Source organism: Ziziphus jujuba, chromosome 5, assembly GCF_031755915.1.
Source record: "Ziziphus jujuba cultivar Dongzao chromosome 5, ASM3175591v1".
In the NCBI taxonomy this organism is placed as follows: domain Eukaryota; kingdom Viridiplantae; phylum Streptophyta; class Magnoliopsida; order Rosales; family Rhamnaceae; genus Ziziphus; species Ziziphus jujuba.
This window is the reverse complement of record NC_083383.1, coordinates 28,812,792-28,831,825: the sequence shown is the minus strand read 5'-3', so window position 1 is coordinate 28,831,825 and position 19,034 is coordinate 28,812,792. Positions and strand designations below refer to the sequence as shown.

The 19,034-nt window shown below is 33.1% G+C and overlaps 2 protein-coding genes and 1 long non-coding RNA gene across 3 annotated transcripts; 2 read left to right on the top strand and 1 right to left on the bottom strand.

Moving 5' to 3' along the window:
* Positions 1-7,460: 7,460 nt before the first annotated feature.
* LOC107421585 (probable disease resistance protein At5g45510) lies at positions 7,461-8,913 on the top strand. Its single transcript, XM_048475677.2, has 2 exons — positions 7,461-7,782; positions 8,264-8,913. Exons 1-2 carry the CDS (start codon positions 7,461-7,463, stop codon positions 8,911-8,913), a joined length of 972 nt encoding a protein of 323 aa, XP_048331634.2.
* A 2,395-nt stretch (positions 8,914-11,308) lies between these two features.
* LOC132803928 (uncharacterized) lies at positions 11,309-13,374 on the top strand. The gene is made up of 3 exons (XR_009639189.1): positions 11,309-11,952; positions 12,129-12,233; positions 12,602-13,374. It is a non-coding gene; the product is annotated as an uncharacterized LOC132803928 (long non-coding RNA).
* LOC107421595 (probable serine/threonine-protein kinase At1g54610) lies at positions 12,982-17,509 on the bottom strand. Its single transcript, XM_048476543.2, has 7 exons — positions 16,848-17,509; positions 16,136-16,417; positions 15,732-16,043; positions 15,054-15,275; positions 14,637-14,731; positions 13,956-14,058; positions 12,982-13,620 (listed from the first exon to the last, which is right to left on the bottom strand). Exons 1-7 carry the CDS (start codon positions 17,226-17,228, stop codon positions 13,303-13,305), a joined length of 1,713 nt encoding a protein of 570 aa, XP_048332500.1. The 5' UTR covers positions 17,229-17,509; the 3' UTR covers positions 12,982-13,302.
* Between the last annotated feature and the right edge of the window lie 1,525 nt (positions 17,510-19,034).

The following is a 19,034-nucleotide window of genomic DNA, read 5'->3' as shown; positions in this document are numbered from 1 at the left end:
ACAGATTTGCCCTACCAGATTGAAGAAGAAGAAGAAATAAAATGGCCAAAAAAAAAAAAAAACAAAACAATGCCAGATCGAAGAGAAGAACGAAGAAGAAGACATTTTTTCCTCCAGATTTGTACTACCAGATCGAAAATAAAATTGCAGAAAAAAACAAATTGCCAGATCGAAGAACAAGACAAACAAAGAAGAAAAATATGGCCCGAAGGAAATAAATGAAAAACGAAGAAGAAGAAGAACAATGTAGATGAAGAAGAAGAAGAACGAGAACAGAGAAGAAGAAAAAGAAAAAGTCTTTTCTGGCAGATCAAAAAAGAGGAATATGGGCAGATCTAATAAAAAAGAAATAAACTGAAACATGAAGAAGAAGAAGCAGACAAACAATGAGAAGAGAAAGAAGAAGGCAAACTCACAGATTCAAGAAGAAGAACACTAGAGCTTGATCTGGGCAGAGGCACGCGAGAGACACCAGCAACGCCTTCGATGAGCTCCGGACAGAAACCTGACCCAGGGGGAAGGACGGATCAGCTTAATCCTCCTCTCGGGGGATTATTTTATTATAGCGGTTAACTTATCCGTTTCTTCATTTGTTCATTCCAAACACCGGATTGGGACACAATCCTGTCCAATCCGGTAAAACAAACACGCCCTAAAGGTTCATTTGGTATAGAATACTATATTAACTTGTATTGTATTAATGTATATTGTATGTGTCTGCATTGTATAGATGTATACATATTATACAATATTTGTGCATGGTCGCACTATATTACAAGTTTGTTATAAAACATTATTTTTATTGAAAGAAGATTGATTATTTTTATTCAAAAAAACGTTAATAAATAATTACACAATTCAAAATAAATAAACTGATTTTTTTTCATTACATTATTCATAATATAATTATTATAGAACAAATAAAAAAAATGATAATATTTGATTTTTTTTTATTTTCATTGAAAGAATCTTAATATAATAACCCATTAAAAAATATACCATTTTCCAAATTATCCTTATTTTTTATTATTATAATTGGAATTTCTAAATAATTACATTATTTTTAATATATTAGATTCAATTTTGATTATTATTTATAATAATAATTACATTATCTAAATTTCTGTGGTATTAAAAGAAAAGAAAAATTGACGAATGAACTTGATTTTTGAAAATTTTGAAAAAACAGTGATGTTTGAAAGAAATAAGAAATAAAAAATAAAAAATTAAAAGGAAAAAGTCTTTGTGTAAGCTAATATAGCCACAAGGCCCACAACCCACACCCCCTTGGGTTAATTTAATACTCCGTGGGTGTATAACAGGTGGGTCCAGGATAGCATAGTACACCTCGAAATTCACAAGATTTCTTGCCGAACACACGTCAGGTTAATTTTTATACAATCCAACCTTATCCACCAAACCTGGGGAAAATTTCACTTTGGGCTCCGAGGTCCTCTCATGCTTTATTTTTAATTCAATAATTTAGCCCTTTGTTAGTCAAACTTTTACTGTATCTAAAATAACAATTTAAAAATTTTTCCGACTCATTTATAAAGGCCAATAGTAATTTTTTTTTTGTGGGTTTATTACTTTTGATTAGTTTTTCATTAGGAGATTAGTCTTCAATTTTAAAATTTACCATACTGAGATTTTAATTTTTAATCTATTGTAAATTGATTTAATTTGCCATTTTTACTAAAAGGCTATTAATGATTATTTCACGTACATGATTGATAATAATGTATCAAATTTTAAATTAAAAAGTATACTTCAGTTCAAAATTATGAAACTCATACACAAAAATATATATAATTATTATTTAATTTAGTAAAATTATTTGTATTGTAATTAAACAATGATGCATTAGTGGATTTCTAAAATATTATTTAATTAAATCCCTACAATATCCTTTAGTTAATCAAAATAATGACACATTATATTTATATATCTTGCTATCAAACAATATACTCAAATTAATACTCTCTTATAAATATAAATTCAAGAAAAAACTCTAATATATTTGCCAAAAACAAAAAATTAATAATAAATAATTAAAAAAAAAACAAAACAACAAAAGTTTTAATATAAATCAACCAACACCATATCCAAATAAATGTAATATAAAAATAAACAAATACTCTTTTCTAAGTTAAGTATTTATTTTAAAATTGAGATTTGAATAAAAATATAAAAAATCAAATTTTTAACGTAACACTTTAAAAATCAATAAAAATAAAAAATCATAATTTATATACAACATGCCTATTTTAGTGATTGTAAAATTTAAAGCATTTCAATTTAGGATAATTCATCCACAATATGAAATTTAATAACCATATTACATTCTATATATATTTACTTTTAATTCAATTGTTATTTTCTACACTAATAAATTATACCTTATTTACACTTAAATATAATTAATATATAATACATCAATTTTACCCTTAATTCCCTTTAACTGCCTTAATTTCCAAATCGATTTTTCATTATGCATCTTCAATCTTGTAAATGACAAATTTGATTCAATTGATTTGATTGCTTGAATCATGGGTTTTACATACTATGTTACGATCAACTCAAATTTTTCTTATACGAGTTTGAATTTCAATAGAAAAACAATTATTTCTTTGAATATACATAAATGAATAACTTCACATCTTATTAAATTTCCATTCGGTTTATATAATTCGGATCTAATTGTCTAATCTGATATGCAAAATCCAAATGGGTTTAAATCATCCAAGCTATACATGTTAAATGAGTTCACTTATCATTGAATTTTTATTACAATTTATATAATCCATATCCAATTGTTTTTTTCAGTATATGTAAACTAGATAGATTTAAATTGTACAGATTATATAATGTGGATACAATAGTCTTCTTAGATGCACATAATCCAAGTGAGTTAAAATTATCCAGGCTATGTTTATCCAACGACTTTAAAATTTTAATTTCATTTTTTTCCAATTTTTAAAGCAATTAGTGGGAAGAACGAATAGGACAAAATTTTTTTGGGGGGGTGGGGTGTGAAGATAAAGAAAACACACAGAAAAATCAAATAAATCATAAAAGAAAGATATATAGGTTGAAAGAAATAATTTTCCCCTTTTTTTTTTTTATCTTTTCATCTTGATTGCTAAATTTCATTATTTCCATTATTATATATATATATATATATATTTTAAAAACTCAACTGTGGTGTGCATAGTATTTTATTTTTATTTTATTTATATATTTAAGAATATTTGTGATCTTTTATCAAAAGATATTTTTGAAATATAAAAATATAATTAAAAATGTAACGTGGTTATAAAATTTTGTAATGTGGATAAAATCACCCTTCAATTTAATAAGTGATGTAAGATTTATTTGTAATTTTAAAAACTTACAGCATTTTTATTAAAATAAGTTACCCCGACATTCAACCGATTATTTTTTAGCATAGGCAAAGCTCTTAGTTCATAACAATTACAAATGATTCTTTTTGAAGATATCTAAATTTACCAAAGTAAGCCTTAATGTGATTTTACTCGACACAAAAGATTATAAAAATCCGTTTGGAAATGATTCTTGGAAATCACTTTCCTTTGAATTTTTTAAGAATCAACTAATTAATTTTTATTTTAATAGGTAATTTTCCAATAATAAAATCATAGAAGTTGATTTATATTTTTGTCCAACATTAAAGAGTATTTTTTTTTTTAGAGTAATTTTAGCCATTTTAAAATTATTCCCTAACAAATAATAAATGCTCATTTATAAGGACCTTAGAGCATCTCCAATAACAAATGTTATTTTACCATTGGCATTTCTAAAATTTATCATTTGGATGAGTTTTCTAATGATAAATGTCAATGCCAATGCTAAATTTTGACATTATCTTTCCAATGGTGCATGTTAAATGGTGATGACATCCACTTTATCAATAAAAAAGGAAAATTATTATAATTTTAGTATAAAATGGTAATGAATCCCATTTATTTTATATCAATTAAAAAATAATTAAAATTTAGAATTGTTATTAATAGATAAAGTGGATTCACTCTCAAAATTTACCAATTATAAAGTTTGACACCAAGAATGGCATTGGCAAAACTTGCCACTTGTCATTGAAGAAGAAAAAAAGTGATCTTGTACTATAATTTGGTTGCAACACTAAAATAGCATCCGATTGGAGATATTGTTAGTTGCTCTGCTTTGTACCTATACCCAGTAGCACTATTTTTTCTCTTGCTCTTCCAGGTTATATCATTATGCTTTTAGATCCTGTTTGGTATGGCTTTTATTTTTTCTTCTGTTTTTTGAGAAGTAATTCCTGAATAAATTATTCTTCATTGGCTGTGGTTAGAAATGTTTATGGAAATCAGAAGTGTTTTTTAAAAATTATCCATACATTTCCAAAAGCAAATTTTGAGGTTTAAAAAGTATTTTCGACTTTCTAAAAAGCTACGCGAAATATAACCTTGATTCATGTAAGGCGTCATAAAGCTAATATGTCATTATCAAATGGGAACACTTTCCTAGTATACCTTGACCCAATATTTAATGGTGTGATTAGGCTAACCAATCCATCATTCAATCAACCAGTGATCTTACCCAACCACCATCATGCCGGACATGCATAAGCCAGCCTCCTTATAAGTCGTATGTCTAGTCTTTCCTTGGCACATATACATTTGCTCTTATCCAACCAAGACACATGTCTATTGACCATTTTTAGCGATGGCAAAATGGCTCAGCCACCCTAAATGGGACAGGCCAAGTACCTTGCCCAATGAAGATAAAAAATGTGCTGTACGTTCCCTACCTATTCTACACATATATATATATATATATAATAATTTTATGGTATAAACGTTTATATATTTTTATTATATGAATTTCTACAGAAATAATGATTTTTAAAAATTATTATCAATATTTATTATACAAAAATAATAAAAATTATTATTTTTAAAGATGCCGGTACAATAAAAACACATAGAAATACCATATATATATATATATATATATATATATATATATATATGTTGTGAGAGAAGTTCCGCATCATGTTGTATTACATTAGTGTCCATACTAAATTTTATCTGGATATTGTGATGGTGGACGTGCTGTGCGTATATATATATATATATATATATATTATATTTTTATTTATAATTATACTTTTTTTAAAGTTTATAAAAGCATAAATTTATTCGTAAAAATTAGAGGCCGGCATAAACGTTGGCTTGGTTTTGCCCTATAATCGATATGGCCACCACCATCTCCTTCTTCTCCTCCTATTTAATTCTACAACCTTCTCGTGGTAGGGATTTTAGGAATTTAATCAATAAGTTATTTAATAGTATTGAATTCAAATACATGTATAATAACTATTGGATTAAATTATTGATATTGAATGTGACATATGTGCAGTGTATTCATTGCTTGGAACCGTGAACAGTCAGAACAAGAAGAACTTCGAAGGCAAATTAAATAGGTACATTATATAATAAAATTCAATATGATATATTTTTTTACCAAAAAAACTAATATAAACATATTTACAAATGTAGACTCTAGACAGCCTGGAAGTGTAAAATGGGGATTCGTAAGGATAATCATGTCGTACATGATCGGTACTACAACTTGGCAACAATGATGAACTATGGTAACGATAATTTTTTTTTTATTTGATTTCTATTAATGATTTATTAAAAATGTTAAAGTCAATAGAAATTGTTTAGTTAATTTATTAATTAATTTGTTTTAATAGTATCATATGATTAGATTAGTTTTTCCTTTTTTTTTTTTTTTAATAGTATGACTAGATTAGCAGTTATATGGTATAATATAATAGATATATTATATAAATACTTTTTTAGAGTTTATTTAATTTGTAGAAAAATATGAAACTGAGGGCAGGAAGTTACAAAAATATTTGTATTTAGGCAGTATTAAAATTAAAAATTTATATATTTTAAAAAATTAATAATAAGTGACGATGCTTCACTGTAAATGTCCTCAATGTGTCTTATAAATGACGCATTTAATCTACTAAAGCATCATCCCTTACTCCACATTGATGTCATTAACAATATGTAAAGTAATGTTTTTTGGTGAAAAGCATCGTGTTTTCTCTCATAAATCGTGTTAAACTATATTAGATAACGATTTTGTATAGAAAATGCATCTTCTAACCATATTAGACAATGCTAACGTATTTTAATATATATTAAGTGATACCTTTTTACATGATATTGTCTTTAATGTTTTTTTTTATAATTTTACATTTTCAAAATGGATGATGTTTTATTGTTTTATTTATTATAGTAATAGATGACAAGTAAAAGGCATTTTCTATTAGCTAATGAGCAATATTATACGCATCAAATTTTTATCAAAATTTTAGTAATAAATTATGTGACAATTTTTTAATTTTTTAATAATATTAAATTAATATTATCTGTAGAAAAGATAAACTATTTAAAAAATATCAAATCATAAATATCAAAATTTTGATATACAAATTTAATCACTCTAAATTTATCTATAAATAATCATATATATTATCGTCATAAATTTTTCATACGTCGTAATTACAAATATAAATATATATATATATATATATATATATATATATATATCAGATAAGATGTACATCACCTTAGATATGGTCCATGCCCAGCAGAACACGAGCACCTTTTTCCTGAGGAACAAGGAAAGGAACTTAGTACATTCCACCAAACTACACTTGCTCTTGTCGGGGATCACGAAGCGGAAAAGACATGGATGGCCAGGGAGATATGTGAGTATTCTCCAGTCGTCAGAAACCCCAATTATGTGTCACTTTGGCTATCTCTGAAAAACAAATGCGATGTAATAAACGAACAAAAGTTGCTCGTCGTTTGTCCAACATCACTGACATGAACAAAGAGAAACGTATTTTCTGACCCTCGATGGTGTTCCTGGTAAAAGATGCGAGGAAGATATCGTCTCGACAGTGAAAAATATGCTGCCTCAGGGACAAGAAAATTCCATGAAGATTTTTATAAATCAAGCAATCAGTATGCCTGAATATATAGCGAATAACTTGGGGGATGATCAAGTGAGCAGAGTTGATCTTGTTATGGACAAGGAAGCGGCGACGATCACCACGTACATGATAAGGGACTTCCTACTCAGAAAGGGCTTTTTTCATGAGATTTTTCCGATACTTATAACCGATAAAAGTTACCTTTATGAAGAGATTGGAAGTCAGATGCGTAGGATTGACACTAGTGATGATGGGAAGAATTATGACAGGAGGAGATGTATGCTACTGATTCTGCATGATGTTACCTACAGTATAAAAATAAACACGTATGATTGGAAAGGCCATTGCAAGAAGGTATGTATTGCAGGTTTTATCATCCAGAACTAGAAGCCTTACCTCTTCGCAAGAAGTGTCCCATGCATTAATTCCTGAGAGAATGGAGAAAGTGATCGAGATTAAACCTTTTTCTGGAGTTGAGTTTGACAAAATACTATCGGACAAAGAAGCAACCCTTATTTCTTCTGTCAAAATGCTATTTGACAAATTTTTCAGCACCCAGTTGCCAGCTGCAGTAGCTATGATGATAGCAGAAGTCAACAAGATCATCAAACAAAATCATTCTCGCATCCCCATGTTGGAAAATCATATGAGAGAAGCAGCCAATTATAAGGAAGCAGATGGTCAAGAGAAGATTATCTCAGAGGTCATGCAATATTTGTACATGTTGCCGAGCGACAATATTGTGACTCTGATCAACTGTATGTTGCTTAGCAGAGAACTATTCCCCAAACATAGCAGCATCCACTACAACGAGTTGATCACCTACTGGATAATGGAGGGATATTTTAACTTTGTTGACCATATTGAGGAGGCTTAGGAAGTTGGACATCAAACTCTAATGGAACTTGAGGAACGCGGTGCGCTAAAATTACAAGAAGATGGGTTTGTTAGCATGGAAAGATTAGCAATTGATGGGCTGATCATCGGCGGAATGGAGGAAGTAGGACAGCAAGTCTGGGACTGATGACTTTGTTGGAAAAAAATGGAGATTGGCAAGGTCTTGGCGGAGTAGAAGTAGGGGATGGTATGATAACGACACCCTGCGATGATAGAAAATGGGAAAAGGTCTCTACGCTGCAGATCGACGGAAGCCGTCTCTGCAGAGAAGTTCCTGAGCAGTTTTTTAAGCCCATGAAAGGGCGAAACCCATATTGAAATCACTGGAGTTTCTGGAATCAGTGCTTAAACATGAAGGTTCTCCATTATCGAAGCTTCGCGTGCTTGTTCTCCGAGGTTGTGACATGTTGGAGAGTATTGATCATGTTAAGAAAATGGAATCATTGGAGATGCTAGAGATATCTGGTGCCAGATCCTTGAAGGAAATTCCAGATGAAGTTTTTGGCAAAATGCCAAAACTTCGAAGCCTTCATCTTTCAGCACTCCCAGTGAAGTATCTTCCTTCTTCCTTTTCTGAACTGACAGAACTGCGTTGGCTCATCCTCAGGGATTGGTCTTGCTTGGAAGAAGTGCCAAGCTTGAAAGCTTTTAAAAGTCTACAACTTGTTGATATTTCTGGTGCTTGTTCTTTGGCAAAATTTGAAGACAAAAAGGTAGACTCCCCTGTGGAAATTAATCCTGAGGCACTCACCTATTTCTCATTAGGAGGCTGTGACCAATTAAATGAACTGTTCACTCTGAAAACCTGCAGTGGTCTCCAAATTCTTGATCTTTCTGATAATAATTCTTTAAGAGAAACCAGCATTGATTTCTTAGCTACGCAAGGTCTTAGAATTCTTGACATGTCTAAGACCAAAATCGGTCGTTTACCTTCCAATCTTAGCAACCTTACTAGACTTGAGTGGCTTGATCTTTCCGATATCTTGTTCTGATGAAATTGAAAAGATTGACTTTGCAAACTTGAAATGCCTCCGGCATCTCAACTTGTCAAATACCAAAATAAGAAGACTTCAATCTCTTTGTGGCCTTGGTAGCCTTGGTAACCTCTTGCTAAGGAAGGACTAGATAGACTTGAGATGCTTGATCTCTCAGGTGCTTGTTCACTGAGAAAGATACGAGATCCAAAACACCTGTCTGACCTTTTTCGTTGCCTTCGTCGTCTCAACTTGTCAAGAACCAAGGTAAAAAATCTCCCATCACTTTCCTATCATGGTGCTCTTTGTGAGCTCTTGCTAAGGGACTGTCAGTTGTTAGAACAGCTCCCCCATATGAAAGAACTAAGAACACTCGAGAAGCTTGACCTATCCGGTTGTTGTTTACTGAAAGAGATACCAGATGGTGAATCATTAAGCCAAATAAGAAATCTACGTCAGCTTTTACTATCAGACTGTACGAATCTTCGCAAGTTGCCAGTATTGGGTGCCTTAGAGAAGCTGGAAGTTCTTAACCTTTCTGGTTGTAGTGCTGTGACAGGAATTGCAGATCTATCCTTCAACAGAATTACAAGCCTTCGGCAACTCAACCTTTCGGAAACTAACATTGAAGACCTTCCAGCTTCCCTCTCTAAACTGGTGAACCTGCACCAACTCTTGCTAAGAGATTGTATAAACTTAGAAGAACTTCCATCTTTGGAATCTCTAATGAATTTGCAGCAGCTGGATCTATGTGGTGCAATTTCTTTGAGGAAAACTGAAGCTAAGTTCTTAGAGAGAATGACTAAACTCCGGTTTCTCGACCTCTCTAATACCCGGTGAATATTACCCCGCATGTTGGGCACCAATCTTAGCTTACTTTCGCTAAGCAACTGTTCCAGTCTAAACTACGTGCCACTTAATCAGCTGGAAAAGCTTATTCACTTGGAAACTCTTGATTTGAGAGGGATTAAAGTCAGAGATTTCCCCTACTGGATCGCAAACTTGATTCATCTGAAAAGCCTATATCTGCCAGACTTGAATGAAATTCCGCAACTTGACTGGGGTCGGATCAAGCGCCTACCAGATGTACTAAACTGGGATGAATGTGGTATGTTCGCAAATTTTGATCTCCATACGAGCACAAGGTGTCCTTCCTTGACAATAAACAGCACAAAAATCTTTCACTACTTGTTAGACAAAGATGCCAATATATGGGACAAATGCTTCGAAGGCTTTCACATTTCAGTCTGTTCTTCTTCCAATATTAGTGGAGAAGATAGATTATTCTTTTGTTCCGGTGATGGAAGTAGTAGTCTTCAAGAAATCCACTTCAAGAGTCTATCATGTCCTAAGGAGCAAGGAGAAGGGTCTGTGGAGATCCGCGGACATGACGAGGAATTCCCTGCTGGTGTTGAGGAAGTCCTTAAGCGGGAGGTATATATCTTTCTGACTCGAAACAAGTTCATCAAACATTTATCAGATATAGGCAAGGACAATATGTTAGCAATGAAGAGGTTATGGCTAGATGGTTGTGCCAACATTGAGAGCATATTTTCTGAAAACCAAGACATCATCAAAATGGACCAAAGTTTTGAAATTTTATGGGTTTCAAAGATGGTTAACCTGGTGGGATTGTTCAGGGGAAACGTGCAAGTTGAGAGCTTCAAGAACCTGAAACAGCTGCATCTTGATTGTTGCCCAAAACTTGAAAATGTTTTCTCTCGGCGGCAGCTGCCTGAAAACCTTGAGTTCCTCCGAATCAAGTTTTGTTGCAGACTCAAGTATGTGTTCCAACCCGATTGTGCGGACTTTGCACTGCACAAGTTACGTGAATTGCATCTGATAGAGCTCCCAGAGTTGGTCAGCATCGGGATCATATTGTATTCGATACAAAGCATTAATATCAGAAATTGCCCCAGCCTCATATCCTCTGACTGCGAAATAATTTTTGAGCAGACAGTATCACAAAGCCATGAAGTGGTGAGTAAGGTCATTTTACCGTAATGAATTGAGTCTCGATACGAAGATTACAGCTTTTGCATGTATAAGAGGAGGAGCCTCTCGCTTTCAAGTTCGTACTTGCTGCTATTAACAACTTCTCTCTCAGGTCTCACACCAAACCCAAGCGTAAGTATTATACATCATTAATTAGCATTTTCCATTTGATCTCTCTGGATTTCTTTTTCGTACTGATAAGCCTTGCTTTTAGCAAACAAACAGACAAGCAAATATGTTTTTACCAAGTTGCATACCATACCAACTTGGAAGACTTGGATTTACCTACTTAGTAGCGGAAACAAATATTAACCAAACCACAGTACTAGAAAGTAAAAATAATTTCATTTCAGATTAGTTTTATTATTATTATTATTTTTCAAAAAACTGTCTATGTACCAACTGGTTCCCTTTTCAGTTGCGGATCCTATATAATCCAGCTTGAAAATAAATTGATGGAGGTGCAGCAACATAGCTCGGCAGTTCGGCGCAGCTCGGCAACTCGGCAGCTCGGCAGCAGCAGCTCGGGCAGCAACACAGTAGCTCGGCAACAGCAGCTCGGCAGCAACACAGCAAGCAAGGCAGCAGCAATAACAAGCTCGGCAGCACCAGCAACAGCACCAGCAGCAATATAGCTCGGCAGCAGCAGCTCGGCAGCAACACAGCAAGCTCGGCAGCAGCAGCAACAAGCTCGGCAGCAGCAGCAACAGCACCAGCAGCAGCAGCAGCAACAGCAAGCTCAAAACAGCAGCGGCTTCATCATGAACAGTAACAGATGCTAAAACAGGGGAGAACAGAGTGCTACAGTACATACAAATGAAACCCAATTTAAATCTTGTGGCCGTTAGCTTGCATGTGCCAAGGTTCACGTGACCCAAATCAAAAACACACCATTGTGATCTTTCTAGAATAATTGTTTAAAATGCACCGTTTTCATTTTAGGTTTATATATATAATAGTTTGACACCTTTGGGGTAGACAATTTTTATCTTCTTCAACATATGAAATAGATTGGTGACCAAGCAAATTTCAGCAGCTTCTTTTGCTGGTTGTTTGTGAATGGTAAATTCATTTTACTTGTTTAATTGAAAGCTCCACATCATAAATTCATTTTGCCGTTCAAACCGTTGATGAAATTTTTTCTTTGAGTACTGACTGCTTCTGTTAAGCTTGTGGCATATATCCCTTCAATGAATCCTCACTGAAGAATAACTACTTGTTCATATATGAAATTGCAGATATCATGTAATTATTACTACACCTTCTGCTGGCTCCTCTTGACTGCTTCTCTCACTTCCCGAAGCTCTGAGCTGCAGAAGTAAGCTCTCCTAGTTTGGTAGCAGGTAGGTATGACCTACCTAGTAATAACAAATGCATTTTTCCAGTAGTTGTTTGTTTTTCAATCAATTTCACCAACAAAAAAAAAAAAAAAAAAAAAAAAAAACATATATATATATATATATTTATATAGAAACACTAGAATAAGTTGCTAAACAAACTTAATACTCAATTATTCTGGTGTTTCTCTCTCTCTCTCTCTCTCTCTCTATATATATATATATATATTTACTAATTGAGTACTAAAGTAAAGGAGAGGATGAATGTTTCACACATATATGACGGTCAAACTTAGAGACAAAATTGATTAATTAAATACGATATTCCTAAGTACAAATCATTAAGATCTGAAGGGTTTCTTTCTTTATCACAGGCATGGCAGTTGATGGCCTCAAGTTGATTTTCCATGTTTTCTAATCACAACTAGTTCCAAGCATGTTTGGGCGTTTGCAGTAACTGGTTGATATATTAAAGTGCTCGAGGTTATTATTTTTTTTTTTTTCCTTTTTGGTTTGGCGATCATGCATATTGAATAAATACACATTCATATGTAGCTCTTATTCCTTCATATAAAAACAAAACCATTCAACATTATAACTCATTCTGTAAAATGGATTCAGTAATATACTTGTGAAATGCAACAGTAATTTTTTTCTCAAAATGGTTTTTTACAAGAAATCCACGAAATTTGCCAAATACTTTTGGCGTCAAGGTCCTCTCTAAGAAAGATGACTTCAACAACCAAGACAGCTTCTTGAGGGAAGTTCCGATAGTAATTTGGAGCTTCTACCAGTTAGGAGAGTTATTTTAGGGGGGTGGAAATGTTTACAAGTTGGTTTTGTTGTTTTTTTCTTGCACAACCAAAACCAGACCAACCTCAAAAGTATATGTGATGAATATACGATAGAAACCATAACATTCTAGGAGACTCAAAAGAGTTTTGTTTATCTGTATTGGGCCACTCTGGATAGATATATTGGCCAGAAACTTAAGATGCATAAACTGGTAACTCAAAAGACAAGAAATAGTTCAACCTTGCAGGATAAAATCTTACATGACCTAATTGTTGACAGCTTATAGTTCCAAGTTCTCCATTTTATCCAAATTTCTGAACTCTCTTGTGGATGTTGACCTGCTGACACGATTTGCTCTGTACATGTTACTCTCTTTTTTGTAATCGGTGATGCGTGATTTGGACTTGGGCAATGGAGGCAGGTTCTTATTGTTCTTGGTACCATTAGGATAGCCTTGGTTTCTCTGAGACATTTTCTGACCAGAAGGTATAATCGGAGAGAGTGAGAAATATGGGCTCTCTTTCTGTCCAGAGGTACTGCTTGTAGTGCTACCTGGCTCTTCACTTTGAGTGTTCCTCTCTGCAGTCTTTTCCATTTCCTGTAACAAGTAACAACATAATTTAACTTCAAGCTGTTTTTAATATGAGTTGTTATCCTATCTATAACAGTTTTTGCTCTAGATGAGAATCCATACGAAGTGATTGGGGGTGGGAAGAGGGATTGGTTTTGATTTGACACAACAATTTTGTTTTATTTTTACTACGGATAACAATTCATCCCATTTGAACCATAGAAGCATAAGAAAGTAGAAGTACTTAGACACTGAGATAGAAAGGAAGAGCAACAATTAATAAACTACAACTTAACTGAACCTAACCAATCTACACAAATAAACTTGAACCTTCCAACCAAGCACACAAAAGTAACATTTACCTCTTTAGAAGTTACAGAATCTTCTGGTTTTTCACGAGAAACATGCTTTATCCTGCGCTCACGTTGTGTACGAGACCGTCTTTTCATTTTAGATTTGCTATAACTGTCAAGAGAAGAAGAGCGATAAGATAAAACTGCAGATCTTGGAAACCTTGCATACCATACAATTTCCCTTGTATAGAGCATTTATAACAAGATAATAAATTGAATCCATTAAAAAGTCAAACAAAATAGATATCCTAAATATTAACAAGTTATTATTTTGGACCAGTATTTAGTCCATCTCACTGTTAACTCGTTATGACTTCTCTCTGCATTTGTTAGACCTATTATTTCATTTTCATGGTTGTGGATCATGCAACATCAAAAATTAATGATTGACTCTATATTCCAACCTATAATTCTCAAAACCAGATGATACCATTCTTTAGTTAAATGTTCTTCGAAGAAAGACCAGTACATGTTATAATGCTCTTGTGCATACGTATATGTTATTCCACCTCTTTAATTTATGGAAAACACTGCTCAAACTATACCATCATTGAAAAATCCAAATTTGATATAGGAAAAGACATAAAATAAAAACTATAGCGATGGATTTTTTTTATTTTTTATTTTATTTTTACTTTTTGTTTTTGGTGAATTTAGCTATGGAGTTGTTCATGAAATTAAATGACTTACTTTCTCCATTCATTGGCTTGATCCAATTCGTCAACCTCATTGTAGATTACAGGTAGATCTGAAAGGTCACATGCCAAGGGGCTTGTGGAAAAGAACTGTAAACAAAATGTATTTACTGTAATTTCCACAAGAAACTAATATTTAATCATTTTATTTTCAATATGAATAAAAACCAGTATCTACCCATGTCAACAGATTTTACAGTTGACAAATACTGAGACTTGTTTGTTCAAATTGTTGTGTACTGCACTAACATACAAGTATGTCAATCGTTAACCATTAGTTATAGATTCAAGAACATGAATAAAAAAAATAAAAGCATTTTTGGCATTTCGAAGACAGTCCAACCTACCAACAAAACATGTAACTGAAATAAAAAGTTTTCATGAACAAAAAAGCATTTGATTGCATAGTTACCTTATTTTGGAGAGCAGAGGATGCACAGCCACGATATGCAGGATCCAAAGCAAGAAGAATGTTCAACAGACCCAGAGAGGATTGAGGGAAATCCCTGAAAGCTTCCTGGAGGCTGGGTTTATATGATTTTGGAGGCCTGAAGGTTGTAGATAGCTTCAGCCTTTTCCAGTATTCCTCTGATGGTGTGCCACATAGCTTGAAAATCCTGTGAAGTTGCTCAACCTGAAATCATATCAACTTCATGCTTTGAGATACCATCAAGCCATGACTAGGCACAGACAACGTATTAGGAAATATCAAAATAATGAAAAATTAAAGCCCAATCTTATAACTGTGTGCATGAGATCAGGCAAATGTCGCAAAGTGAAAATAAATTGTTATGCTGTTAAAAGAGTATGCAGAATCATATCTAAAAGAACGCCTTTTGCTGAAATTGCAAGCCGGTGACAGTTAGCTGTTAAATTTGTTTATGGGTTTTGGCAATGTATTTCCATTGTGGCAAGCTATCAGCCATGTACTTCTTTCTTCTTCTTTTTTTTAAATTAGCGTGTTAAATTGCATCAATCCCTTCATTAGTCAGTAAAATTTACTTAGCCAGCAGAAGATAGGAAAAAGATAATAAAGAGAGAGCGAGAATGAAAAACTATGATTCATATCTGAACAATTGAGGATAGTTACCTCCGTTCTGCCAGGCATAATTGGTCTCCCTAAAAACATCTCTGCAAATAGGCATCCAGCACTCCAAAGATCAATACCCACCCCATAATTTGTAGCACCTAACAGTAGCTCAGGAGCTCGGTACCAAAGTGTCACAACGCGGTTTGTAAGAGGACGCTTGCGATTATAATAATTTGCAAGGCCAAAATCCGCAATCTTCAGCATTCCATTTTTATCAATCAACAAGTTTGAACCTTTAATATCTCGATGTAAAATTCCCCTATCATGGCAATGCTGCAGACCTGAAAGTAGTTGATGCATATAGCATTTCACCTGCATTTATAATTCAGATTAGAAAATGATATAGATCAAAAGTCTAAAAGATCCAGTCACTGAATCAAGTTGAAAGGAGAAATAATATAAACCTGCGGTTCTGTAAGCCCTTCGGGGCGGGATATTATTCTAGCCAAATCCGACTGCATGAATTCAAAGACAAGATAAAGACTATATTGCATTCTTGATGTGGCCAATCCTTCAAGTTTTACTATATTAGGATGATCCAATTTCTGTAATATCATAATCTCTCGTGCCATAAATTTAACACTCTCAGGTTCTGATGTATCGAAACGGACCTTCTTCAATGCAACAATTTTTCCAGTGTCCCTATCCCGAGCTTTGTACACATTGCTATAAGTTCCCTGGCCTACCTGTTGTAACACCATACGGTTGGGTTAAAACAAGTGCAAATGCTACCTCCCCTCAAATAAACTTATGCTCTAGCAACCAATTATGTAAGGCAACAAATTAAGAATTATACATCAGAATTTCTACTCACTTTACAAACATAAAAACAACAGTATCAAATATTAGTTTCCTTCTACTTCCTTTAATTTTTGCAGCAATCCAGTCAAAAACTCCTCCCCAGAACATAGAATAACCCAAAGTGTATAAACAAATTACAAAGTTTCCAGACAATTTAACTCTACAGTAACAAACCCAACTCTTAATTTGACTCCCACTAAAGAACAAAGAGAAAGAATCTATGCCACATACCTAGTATCATTCTAAGCGTACGCATAGGTTCAAAACATAAAAATTTGAAGCTGTGATTAGACCACCAAAAAGAAAAAAGCACACCTTATCAAGTTTATGGTAAGACTCAGCACTCTTTGGAACCAAGCCAGCCAATACATCCCTAGGAATGTTATCAGTAAGCCATTTTGGCCACCCACCCACCAGTTCCTCCTCTCCAATGGATAATCCCTTTGACAAATTCCCATCCTTACCAACCAACTTCTCATCTCCTTCTACATTGCCATTATTGCCACCAAATTCAACATTGTTCAACCTGGGTTCATCCCTATATCTCCTAGAAGACTCCCTGTGTGGATATCTTTGACCAGTGGATCTTCTAGGACCATCAAACCCACCTTTTCCAACATACCCACTTTCCAACTTCAACTTCTCTAAGCCCTTAGGTGATGAATTCATGGAAGGCTTAGCTTGAACACAGCCCATTTTCAGGTGGGTCTAGAAAAAGATTTGATTTTTTTTTTTTTATGTGTTGGTGAAGATCATAAAGAAGAAGAAGAAGAAATGGAGGAGAATAATATCTGGGGTAGTATGGGGAAAGAAAGAGGGAGACAGGAAAAGGACGGGAGAAGAAGGAGAGGAGGTCTTGGCCGTCCATGGCCGGCAGTTTTGGAAGCATGCTGGGTGAGACTGTGAGAGAGAAATCTCAAAGTACCTTTTTCTTCATTTTCTTTTTGATGGCCTGCTTGGCTTTCTCCGCTGAATTGTTAGAGAGAGAAAAAACAAGTAGGAGGAAAAATCACGCGTACAACACGTGACAATCATATACTGGATGTTCCGTACAGGAGGACCAGTCACCCCACAAGTCCACACCTTGTCATCATATGGGATAATTTCTTCACGTGTGGAATTTTTTAACATTTTTTTTTATTATTATCAAAAGATTGTTGTTATATTGAATTTTCTTTTATTTTTTGGCTTGATTAATGGAACTAATTTTTTCGTCTGGTAGGTTAGGAGGGCAAAGGTTTATTCATTTATCACACTCGAAGTTTAGCTTGATTAAATTACATTTTAACTTAAACTAATTCGATTAGATATTAAATAATTAAGTTCAATCTAATCTAATTCCATTCAATAATGCACTAATAATAAAAATAATAAAAATAGATATATACAAGTTATATAATTAATATACAAAATGAGTTTATTTTTTAAATCGCTTATACCAGAAACTCAGTGTTATATATATATACACACATATATATACATATATAGATTTTTTTATGATATAAATATTTATAAGTTTTTAACTTATGAGTACATATTAGATAATATATTGTATGATATAGACATCAATATGTTAAAACTTATAAATATCTGCATCGAAAAAAATTATATAATATATATAATAAGTTCATTATGCAAGAAATTTTAAATTTAATAAAATCCAAACTTCTTGACCATTAAATTTTACCAATGATTAAGATTATATTTTGTTTTGAAAAATCATGTGACCTTATATTTTCCATCTCTTTCACTCCACGCTCACACTATACACCGTTTCCTTCCCTTACTTGTGAAACAAATACAATGTTTTCTTCCCGTTACAACTCCATTGCCATTGTTGTGGATGGAATCCCAGCAAAACATAAAACACCTAGTTAGTAGCCGACGGAAGCCCAAGAACTCACAAATCAAATTTGATGTGTTCATTCCAAATTTTAACAAGTAAAGATCTATATAAAATCTAGTCATCAAAATAATAAATTCATTCTAAATTACCCATTCCATTTTAAATTGAAAAATGGGGAGCCTCTTTGAAATTTCAAATCCAAGCTAATTTCATTTTAGTTTACCTTGTTTGGAAGCTTGGAAATCTGAAGTTTCTCAAGAAAGATGTAGGATTATTACTACTCATAAAAAAGGATAACATGGTAGGGGTTGTCATGACTTGATATAACATAGCTCCAGCTTCATCTTCTTCATTGTTGCCATAATTAGTAGCTAGATCTTTATTTCCTTGATTGTGGGTAAAGTTTTCGTTTCAACAAAGAATTAGACAAAAGGCAGTGCATCTTGAAACTAATTAAGGTCTACTGCATACCCAACTGCTAATCAATTAACCCTAACTCTAACATATGTAAGTTTAAATGGATTAACCAGAAGAAAATAGTTTCTTGATCTTTTGCACAATTTTCATTTGTGCATAGAGATTTTTTATATAGTTAATTGTTAAAATGTTTGAACTTTGAAACTTCACTCAACCGTATATTAATTTTATTTCACTTG

Bases quoted from the DNA above. Each gene is read 5' to 3' on its own strand.
- LOC107421585 (XM_048475677.2), top strand. From the start codon at position 7,461: ATGGAGAAAGTGATCGAGATTAAACCTTTTTCTGGAGTTGAGTTTGAC. The intron at 7,783-8,263 runs GTATGTTGCTTA...TTCTGGAATCAG, and splicing joins TATTGTGACTCTGATCAACT to TGCTTAAACATGAAGGTTCT.
- LOC107421595 (XM_048476543.2), bottom strand. From the start codon at position 17,228: ATGGGCTGTGTTCAAGCTAAGCCTTCCATGAATTCATCACCTAAGGGC. The intron at 16,418-16,847 runs GTGTGCTTTTTT...GTGTTACAACAG, and splicing joins CTTACCATAAACTTGATAAG to GTAGGCCAGGGAACTTATAG. The intron at 16,044-16,135 runs GTTTATATTATT...TTATAAATGCAG, and splicing joins AAGGGCTTACAGAACCGCAG to GTGAAATGCTATATGCATCA.